We start from the raw sequence: 10736 nt of genomic DNA, 5'->3' as shown, positions 1-10736 counted from the left end.
TCTAGCAAGTCGAGGGCTGAATTCTACATCGCAGATGTTATTACACAGTGGGACAGAGCTGCACTGCTCTAGGGAGGGCTCTGGGAAGCGTCAGACGGACTGTGCCTTTGTGCGCTCCTTGGTGGGACGCAGGAGCGTGGTCAATGAATTGTATGTCTGTAGGACACCGCACCTCTGGTAGCGTGTCCTGGTGAGTAATGAGCAGCAAGAGAGAGCAGAAGCCCTGCAGCCTCCGGATGGCTGGTGCATGACTTGTGCTATGCTTGCCGACCCTTCCTGCTAAATGGAAAGGACACAATGAGGATGGGGTTCTATAGGGTCAAAATCTGGAGCCTCCAAGCATTCCCTTTGGGCCTGGTTCACACACACACATTCACACAGACACGCGCACGTGGGCTGAGCACAGTCTAACCCTAAACCTACATGTGAATGCCAAGCTGAAGGTCAAATCCTAAAGTCCTTAAACAGGCAAAATGTCCATTGAAATCAATGTTATTCATTCCTGGGATGGTGAAATGATCCATGCATGTAGAGAGGAGGCAATAAGTGCACCCTTGCCCTAGAGCTGGTGGAAGCTGGTTCTGCCTTGGATGCTGGCTTAACTCCTAGCATTTGAAGACCAGCCAGGGACCATAGGGAAAAAAACACAGTATTTTCTCCACTCAGATTTGCAGAGAAGGGATGAGAGGGTATGATAAGTGACTTTATCTATAATACAGAGGAGCCATAGGGCAACCATGAATTGGGCCTTCAAGGAGCTACTTCTGCATGAGGGCTGAAAGGAAGGAACTCCAGGACCTGGTCTGGAAGATGCTGTGTCAATGCTGCCTTTTTGAACTGTTACAGGTTACTGTGGTCAGCTCCTGATGGGTGGCTCATGGGGAATCACCATCAGGTTGTACTTTCCTTTTTTTTCTTCAGGGATCCTTTCAGCTTTCGCCACAGACTATCCTTCCTCTTCATCTTCTTCTCTACCATGGGCAGTGAGGACTCTTTTCTTCGGATTTCCCTCACTAGTCCATGAAAGACATCATCGATGTAGAAGCGGAGAGCAGCTGAAGTCTCAAAAAAGGAGCAGGAGTATTCTCTGGCTAAGCTCATTCCTTCTTCAGTCGAGACCTAGAAGGAAAAGAAAAGTCCATAAATATTGCCTAATGCACAGAGCACGAATCAACACAAGAACATTACAGTATATGTAATCTGACTTTTTGGATACTGCAAATCACCGACCTTTAATTTTACAGGAAAGTATTCTAACAGTACCCCACAGAGAAGATTCAAAGTGAAAGGGTCAGACTGAATCCATGAGATGTTTGAACCGAGCGATATTCCTGTGCTCAGGTATATTATTTCCCTAATTCTGATGCATCAATTTTTCCATGCATTTCCTCTCTTTAGTGCAGTAATCCCGTACAGTTTGATAGTGCTGGTACCTTTATCCCACAGACTGGAACAGATGGCCAAAAAGACTTACATAGAATTAAGGTCCTAGAAAATCCCTGTTCAGCATTAACCTAATCCTGGAGGCAACTTGACTCTTTAAGCACACCAGCTTTCATACCTTAAGATTTTTCAGTCACATTAATTTCTGAGCACGCCTTTAAGTGTTTTGGTCTTGGCAGGCCTGTAATCCTATCACTTAGCTCATGCCTGAGCTGTACAAAGATCCAAAATCTATTTGTTTTTCAGCTCATCTTCCCTAAGTGGCCTCATGTACTTACTGTTCTCAGAGAGCATGGACGAAATGTGTCTTTGTATTTTGAGGAACTGTAAGGGGAGGAATCACCATGAATCTAGAGGGAATCAAGGGAGCTCTTTTTTAATTTGCCTGAATTTTGAAACAGGGATCTTATCCCTAAACTTTCCATATTGGCTACCTCTTGGCATTTGACCTGCCAGCCTGCTAAATGGAAGGGTGCTCAGCATGCTGATTAACGTGTGGTTTAAATAGAATTTAAATGCTTATCAGAAGAAGTACCACTGCCTACCATTTAAGGTATTTTTTGCACTTTGGGAGCTCATCTAGTAACGTAGTAAGTCTGCAGCAAAACAAGGAGCAAACCCTCTGAGCTTCTAAATGTTAAGCTAGCTTTCCAGCTGGTAGACTAGCCTTTCTTTTCAGTATTTGAACACAAAACTGAATGAATGAACTGTATGAATGAAATGTATGGTGTATATTCAAATTCTAGGTCAGAAATACCAGCCTTTGTTTTTATTTGTATTTGGATATCATGATTTATTCAAGTAACTTTCCAACCATCTGGATAAAAAGGCAAAAAAAGTACTGAGAGAGCCTTGTGAAAGGCTACATAATAGGCTATGAAAAATCTCAATTGCTACTGTCTACCACAACACTAGTCTTGGGGTTTTTTTTCTTATTTCTACCTTCATGCACCCAAAGGTGCCATTTATATTTATTAGGGAAATAAACCCTGATGTTTCAAGATACAAACAAACTCTTTCATACCTACCGTGAGGAAAATGTCCTTTATGATAAAATTATGACATCACCATGCATTTTTTGCACCTATCTGTAAAGCTGGACACAGTGAGAAACAGGATTTTGGATGAAACAGAAAATCAGTTCCTTCCAGCCTGGAGGTAAATCTGCACTGAACCTGTACCCACAAAACACAGACCACAGAATTCCTCTCCGTCACCTTTGCATTGAGTCACAAACTTTGTAACATTAGTAGGATCACTCCTCTATGTCACAGGTATAATCTTAATTTAATTAAGAATATTCTAAGGGTAAGCAGGGAGGTTGTATGCCAACCTGAATAATACTCACTGACACAATGAAAGATTGTTACCGCTTTCCAACTGTTATAATTGCCAACCTTTAGCAAAAGGAGATGGGTAGCAATATGGTCCTTGTTTTTCTCTGGGCAGCTGTGTAAGCAAAATGCGTGATTCAATATGTCTATTGGGCACCATTGAGAAATTGATTGTCTGGATAGAAGACTATTTTGGTCTATTTTGGACTTTATAATCATTTTTTTCCTTGCTATGCCTTGCTTGAGCTGTAGGAGGTTTTTTTTGTTTTATTTTGTTAAAGACTGCAGTTCTGAGCAAACGATTACACAGAGCTGCAGTTTCAGTGAAGATTTTATACATTCATTACCTAAAAGGAAAAAAAAGGCACATAAATTGAAACATCCTTATGTTAGAGAATGGTAAGGCTGTAAATATAATTAGGATGCAAGCACAGCAATACTCAAATATAAAAAATTGCCCTTCCCCTTGCTTTCTGGTTTTCTAGTCTTTGCCCATCTAATACTTCCTTCATTCCACTCTTTTTTTTTTCTTTTTTTTTGTCTTTTCTAGGATCAAAACTATGCTTTCTCCCACCTGCAAGGAATAACAACTGCGGGGAAGACATGCTATGCTCCGTAATGAAACAAGACTGCTAAGAGCTGTGAGAACTGGAGAATACTCAGGAGAAATAAATTGTGCAGAAAAACTTCCTCCCAGTCTCTGTGTGGCTGGAGGCTTGTAACTTAGCCAAATTTGGCTGGATTTCTATAAAAAGCAACAAAAGTTTGGTTTTGGACTCCAGTTTCCTACCAAATTACAGAGACATCATGAAAGTTATTAATGGCAATGGTTCATTTCAAAGCATGGCATTTTTCTTAAATTTTGCCCTCAGGAACTGATTAACTGCTTTGGTGCAATTTTATGAACTAATTCAGCATGAGGAGGACACCTGGCACAAACAATTTCAGGAAGTTTAGTTGAAGTTTTTCAGCTTCAAGGCTGAAAACAGATTTCTCTGAAATGCAATGCTGTCATAATTACCACTACTGCTTCGAGCACCAATGAAAATACAGCTATAGTAATTTAATTAATCTGTTTGCTGAAGACACTGTAAATATAGAGAGATGTCTAGAGGAAAAATAGACATTTTTCTTTCGGTTCATAATTCGGTCAAGAGGCTAGACACCTATGGAATGAGAAACAAGGGATAAAGCCTTTGATGAGGTCACTGACGCCCACATAATTCCAGGGATTTACCTTGTTCCCATCTTATTGCCAGGAGAGAAACTATATCATAGAAATCCATCCCAGATCTGCACAGCTCAGGGACTTGTTGACAAATTGCAGCTTCCGCGGGTCTGTATCAGCGGAAGATATGATCTGTCAGCGTGACACGGACAGACGGGTCAGGGAGCGAGGTCATTCTATCGAATATATATCTGGGAAGCAGAGCTTTATATCTCATCTTTAGAGTAACCCTCTGTGATTGAATCTGGCATTGTTTCCCAGAATATAATTCTGGTTATATTGATTCCAATTTAGCTTGTTTCTTTGCTGGTAAACCTTAAGAAGGGAATGAAGGAGGAAGACTGGTGTAGTGAAAATAATGAAAAATGAAGTTTAGGAGCTGGCAGAAGCTTCCTGAGTTTGATCCAAACTTTAAAAACTGAGATTGTCTGGGCCAGATTTGGATCAGGACTTACAGAAGCAGAGCATGAAGCTTGCAGTATAACCAAAGAGCAAGATCCCCCATAAAATGGGCGACGAAGCCTCATGAACGTGATGCGTGAGCCCCAGGAAAACGGTCTGTTCACGTCTTCCTTGCAAAGCGCACGGTTCTGAGTGCCCATTTGGGCACATGCGAGTTGAGGGGGAAGATATACCAGTTACAACAGCACGTGGACTGCGGACAGCACATGGGACTGTAGGCTGAATTTGGGAGTTTTTCACCTCTGGATAGTTCAGGGCAGCTGGACCGCAGCACAGCTTCCTACAGAAGTATTCACTGGCTACAAACCGCATTTTATAACATTAAGATTCTGTTTGTGGCTTTTGCAAACATCCCTTGGAAAATTACAAGTGAGATTAAATGCAACGCTGACAGCCTGTGAAAGCCGTGATGGATGAGCTGCCATCTTTAAGACAGCCACTTCCCCACTAAGGTCAGCTCCTGCACAACCAAAAGGAGAGCACAAAGCCACCCGGGCTGGATGGTGGGTGGGGAGGCAATGGCAATCATTGGCCCCGATAGGCAGAACATAAAAATATCTGGATCTGAGAAGGAAAATGCAAAGGAACTAAACAGATCAATAATCTACCTCTGCCCTTGGACTGTCATTAGCTGGCAAATCCCCATCGGGATCAGACTGTTTTATGTTCAGCTTTGTCTCTCCCTTAGTCAAGGCAGCAACAGAAGCATCCCAAAGTAGATTTCATTGACCGAGATCGTATTAGCAGAGTCAACATCACCTTGGGTGAGCCAGTGGTGGCCTTCATGCAGGAAAGCAATGCATTTCCACTTGTGCATCTCATCTCTGCAACAGCATGGTCTACTTGAAATGGCTTTTGCAGCTTTCCCTTCTGTGATTTAGACCTCCAGGTTGCCATGGAGAGGTCTGGAGGCTGCAGATGGAGTGCTAAGGGTTGCAAGATTCTCCTAAATTTTTGTTACAGACTTCCACTCTGGCAATCCTCATTAACTTTGCAATGGGAAACAGCATGATAATTATAGATCCAAAAGCTTCGTTCTGTGAATTTTTTTTGCTGAAGACATGAGGTCTTGATCGCTAATCAGAGGCAGAAGGGGACACATGTTGCTCAAAAGAGTGCTCATCTAAATCCCACTGAAGCTAATAGGAGGAATTCCAGTGGTTTTTGATCAAGCTCTGTATTTTTGACAGGCAATAATTTATGTGAGCTGTAAACAAAAGATACCTGTTTAAGAACATAGGGGGAGGGCTGCAGCATCTTGAGCAGCCTTGTTTGTACCACAGCAAATAATAAGAGGAAAAGCCATGAGTGCTCTGAATGATGTCTAGGAAAGATCCACATCTCTTCCCTTCTTCTCTGGTGGATTTTTTTCTGTTTCCCGACAGGCCCCATTGCAGAAAACAAGCACCCAGATGCCAGGTTGTGTATTAGCACCTGAATATTAGTTTAGAGACAGGCAGGCAATCCAGAAGATTCCACACAAACGTTCACATCCCTTCCCATCACAGTCCATTCTCTCAGCATATCAGAACAAACATCATAAGCTTTTGGTACAGGTGCAAACCTATAATATGCCACAGGAAAAAGCTGGAGAGATCAAAGGCATTGACCATTTCCTAGGTCTCCAATAAGCAAATTTGCCAAGAGAAAAAGAGAAAAATCATCTCATGGGTCTAGAAAGTGAATGCCATCCTGGACAACAAAAAGCAAAAAAGGGGTATTGCCTATCTGACATGAATGATAATTTTATTAATCCCAGCACTGACCGCTGAGTTTATGCCAAAGCACTCCTGCACACCACCTGCGAGATTTCTCATGAATGATGAACAACAACCAGGACTGACCAATTTTCACTAGTCTCAGTTCATCACTCTGTGTCTAAGGTACCAGGAAGAAATTGGGTGGTCCCTGGCCACCCAGCACTGACAAGTGTCAGGGACCTACCCGGGAATCTGGAGAGGGACAAGCTCTGTATTTTTATAGATGGGTCTGGGTCCAGCGAAGGCTGAGCTGAGCGTTCCTACATTGCCACCTGCCTTTCCTAGAGCCAAAAGCTTTCACTGTAAGCATTTGATTCCTGTTTTGAGAAACATGAAACCCAATCCACTAACCCAAAAACAGATCTATTATACCTATGTCATTTTTGACAGTTATTCATTTTTTCCTTGGACAAGTGTTGTATCAACAGGCATGGTGGCAGAGACTTTCTACAGGCTGGTATAAGGATCTTTCCAAGTGTGAAATGCTATTGTTCAGGTCAAAGCTCAAATACTTGGGTATTACAGCAGTGGCTGCGGTTGAAAACCTGAGCAGAACCAGATAAAACAGAAAAATCAATCTTTGTGTCTTTTTAAGACAAGCAGCACTGTTGTTATTTGTTCACATAATATTTGTCATATAATATTTCTTAAAAAGGAGAAAAAAAAATGTTCCCAGCCCTTTTACCCTTCTCTTTCTTCAGATATTTACATTTATAAACTGCCTATCTTATTCTTGCCACCGTGCAATGACATCCCTGAAAGGAGGGGAAAAAAACAAGATCAAGTGGAAATCAATTCAGGCTGAAAGAAATGTTGAAGACTAGGCTTTACGAGTAACCAGTGTTTCCTCTCTATGGCCAGACATTCAATATGACTATGTTTCAAGTCTAAACAAATGCACAGTAAAATGCAAAAGTAAAACGAAAATCCTTGGTGTTAAAATCTCCAGTTTCCATCTCCCTCAACACAAACATTCTGTTTTGTTTCAGAATTTTAAATGAATTTTAAAGTGAATTACTTTTTTAAATTATAGTGTTGAAACTTTTCCTTCTGCAAACATAAACATTTTAACCTTTATGTATGATCACATTTGCAAATGTATACACTGCAGTTACCAATTTGATTTGGCCAAGATTCCACTAGAATTCACAACTAGCTTCTGCAGACACAAACCAGCATTTTCCATTCAACCAAACGTGCGCCTTATTTTTTTCCTCAATCCATAGGGAAGCAGACACCTCTTTTCAGTAACCTGAGCAGTAAATGAGTAACATGCTGCAGAAACGCGAGAGGAGAATTTTGTGTCAACACCATTACTCTTAAATTCATTTGGAAGTCTTCAGAAGTAATTAGTTGAAGAAACCTCACTCCAACTTCATGGCAGGCAATTCTGCAGGCTCAGCTTTGCGGGCTTTCTAGATTACAAGGCTAGATGAGATAAAAACTACCATACAATTAATCATTATTGTGAGGGTATTGCAATTAGTTCTGTTCCTCTTTCTCCCTCCCCAGAGTTACATGAGAGCTGGTGTCTTATAAGAGTTTTCCATGTTTTCCTTCCTGCCTTGCCACTCTGTAATACTTTTTACTGGTTTCACACTTAAGAATTATTGGTGACCAGAATGGGGTCATGGGATCAGACAGCGTTAGCAGACTGGGACAAGGAGAAGATGTGGTCTTGCTGTGTGAACTTATGCCCTGACAGACTGGATGTCATGGAAATAGCACATGGCACAGTACTACACATCTCACGTCCTCGGTTGTTCCAACCTCTGAAGACACTTGCATTACAGAGGCTCAGATATTCTTTCCCTTCCCCTCGTAACCTGGCCTTTGCATTTAGACAGGAAGGAAAATGCGGTTTTAGCAATGCAGAAAATAATAGGATTGTGTGGGGCTTCTGTGGTGAGCTTTGTGTCTTATTTCTAGGGGATGGAGGATGGAGAATGTGGGATGGTAAAACTAATTTGCTCATTTTTTAAAGGAAAACTATATAATAGTCGTGAGAAAAATTACATTTCTAGACAAAACCAGAGAGATTCATCTGTCCCAAATTATGCACTTTTCACCTGGTTAGTTATTAAGGCGGGACATAAAACACAGCTTAAACTCTCCGTTCTGAGCCAGGAAGAATCATCCTCTCATTTGATCACAGAGAACTGCAAACTGTTGGGGCCTGGGAAAGTAATCTGATGAAGCATCACCAAACACTTGTTCTTATGCTCTTCACTATTGACCACTGTTAGATTAACTGACGTTTTCTGTGACCTGCTATGGTCATTGCTACACTCTTATGTGAAAACTCTAAGCTATTACTAACTATTTCATTAAATACGTCTCATGCTTTTTCATAAGAAAAAATTCTAGATCCAATGCTAATTCATTCTTGAATAATTTCTGGAGCTTTTTAACACCTTTCATGATGGAGATCACTGCTTAGCACTGATTTCTGCCTAGTCTTTCTCTCCCTTTTGGATTTCCTCTTTCCACACTTTGGATCCACAGTACCCTTGTAATACAGGAGCTATGCCTCCAGGTAATTTCATTCCTACTTTGGGCAAATGTTTTGAGTAAAGAGAAACATTCTCCATGCAGTTGCCTAGTTGCACAGCAAGCAAAACACATGAGGCTCCTAGGTCTATTGTTTCCAACTTGTGATAATGTTACTTCATTATTTCACAGATGTAATGCTAAATAATTAAATCAACTTCTCATTTCATGTAAAAATCACATGGAATCAGGATGCTGTCTGCAGGTTAGACTCTGAAGTTGTTCTTCTCTACTACAGACTGTAGTCTTTTGGCTTTATCTTGTCAAAAGCAAGACTGATGAATGGGTTAAAACATCAGAAAGATGGCCTCAGGATCTGACTGAATTGGATACTCAAAGCCACATGATCTTGCATCAGTCAGCAGTAGCTCTGGGTCTAATTTGAAGAGAATGTGGAAGTGTTAAATCTTTAGCATCAGTCTTCAAGATGAACAAGTACGGGTCAATTGCTCAAAGCATTTTTCAAAGATCTGACAATTTTCTAAATTGTCCATCATCTTTAAAGGTACTTTGATTGCAATGCTCAGCTGAAGACATAGATGGCCATAAGACGATTGCAAAAAGCAGACGTTTCTACATCAGTTCAGCTTGGAACATCCACAGGAGGAGACCAGGTTTTTGTAGGGAAAAAATCTAGGAATTGCAGTTTTAAGTTCACAAGAACGGAAAATATTTTCAATTTTTTGTAAGCAACAACAAAAAAAATCAATTATCATCTGCTAGCAACAGATGGTTATTAAAAAATTTACATGTAAAAGAAGCTGCAAATGTACCTCTTAGACTTTTTTTTAAGCAAATAGAAAGTTAGTAGTGTTGAACTCTTACTTTAACGCTGCAAGTGATTTCTATTGCTTTGTGAGCACAAGTTAACTATCAGTCCAGTACAGCCAGCCCCCATATCTTTTATCTATCTATAGACTGTTGTAGGCTATTTTCATTTATGTGTTAAACATTCAAATTCCACTAGTCAGTTGAATTCTGTTCTTCAGTAGGACTCAGGCACTAAGCAGACTGGCTACTGAGTAAATCCACTTAATACCTGGTAACCTATGCAAATCTCTCTGTCATTATGTTACTTTGAAGATGGGAGTAACACGGCCTCTAACAGCAATATTCTGTCCTGAAAACACTCCACTGACATGAGAAGAAAACAGAGCAGGAGTCAAGGAGGAGGGCAGAGCAGGACACTGCTTTCAGTGGGCTATTTTCCACAGTTATCTGCTGAAAATTGGGAAATGTGATTCAAGAAATTTGAAGGAAATCACAAAGAAATCTGGAGAGCTAAATAGAAAACAAGGAAGAGGCAGAAAAAACTGTATATTTGTTTGTGTGTGTTTGTACATATAGTCACAAAGGAGAACTGTAAATGAAGTAAAACAACCCCACACAACCAAACAAAAATACTGGTGATTCACAGAACTGAAATAATCTTTTGAGCCAAGGTACCCAAAGCTTGTGTTCAGTTAAATGTGTCATTTTTAGACATATGAACAGGCTACTGGAATTAAGCTCTGAAAGTTCCCTTTATGCTTAAGCTGAATATGAGTTTCCAACACTGGAATAAAAAGGTCACAAAAAATACCTGTTCCAAATGCAGTAAATAGTGTTGTGTGTCCTGACACCACATACTGCTTCCCACTACGTGGAATGGAATACACATCTATTCTGGTGTACAGTTTTCACATCTAAACATACTCCCAGACACAGCTTGCAGGCAGACAGAGAACACCGTGCTAAGTTCCTGGCAGTGAAAAGAAAATTGCAACAAATCTCTTCCTTCTCCCTTCATCTCCATGCAATTGTCATCTGCTGGGATTCAGGGATTCTGTCCAGGCTGCTGAAGTGGGTATTCGACAGAAGGGAGGCAGAAGAAGAATTTATAATGGATTTCTAGAGATTTGGACTGCAGTGGAATAATTTAATATTTTCAGAAGTCACTTGTTGAATTAAACAAGTGTT

At 40.7% G+C, this 10736-nt stretch overlaps 1 protein-coding gene across 1 annotated transcript in view; it reads right to left on the bottom strand.

The window, feature by feature from the left end:
- Positions 1 to 891: 891 nt before the first annotated feature.
- Positions 892 to 10736, bottom strand: part of LOC142074680 (GTP-binding protein Rit2) — a 174602-nt gene continuing 164757 nt past the window's right edge. The window contains exon 5 of the mRNA XM_075135462.1: positions 892 to 1119. Coding sequence (XP_074991563.1) covers positions 892 to 1119 — 228 coding nt within the window. The remainder of the gene's footprint in view (positions 1120 to 10736) is intronic.

The sequence above is a fragment of the Calonectris borealis genome, chromosome W, assembly GCF_964195595.1.
Source record: "Calonectris borealis chromosome W, bCalBor7.hap1.2, whole genome shotgun sequence".
Taxonomy (NCBI): domain Eukaryota; kingdom Metazoa; phylum Chordata; class Aves; order Procellariiformes; family Procellariidae; genus Calonectris; species Calonectris borealis.
The sequence above is the reverse complement of the archived record's forward strand: the minus strand, read 5'-3'. Positions and strand labels throughout refer to the sequence as shown.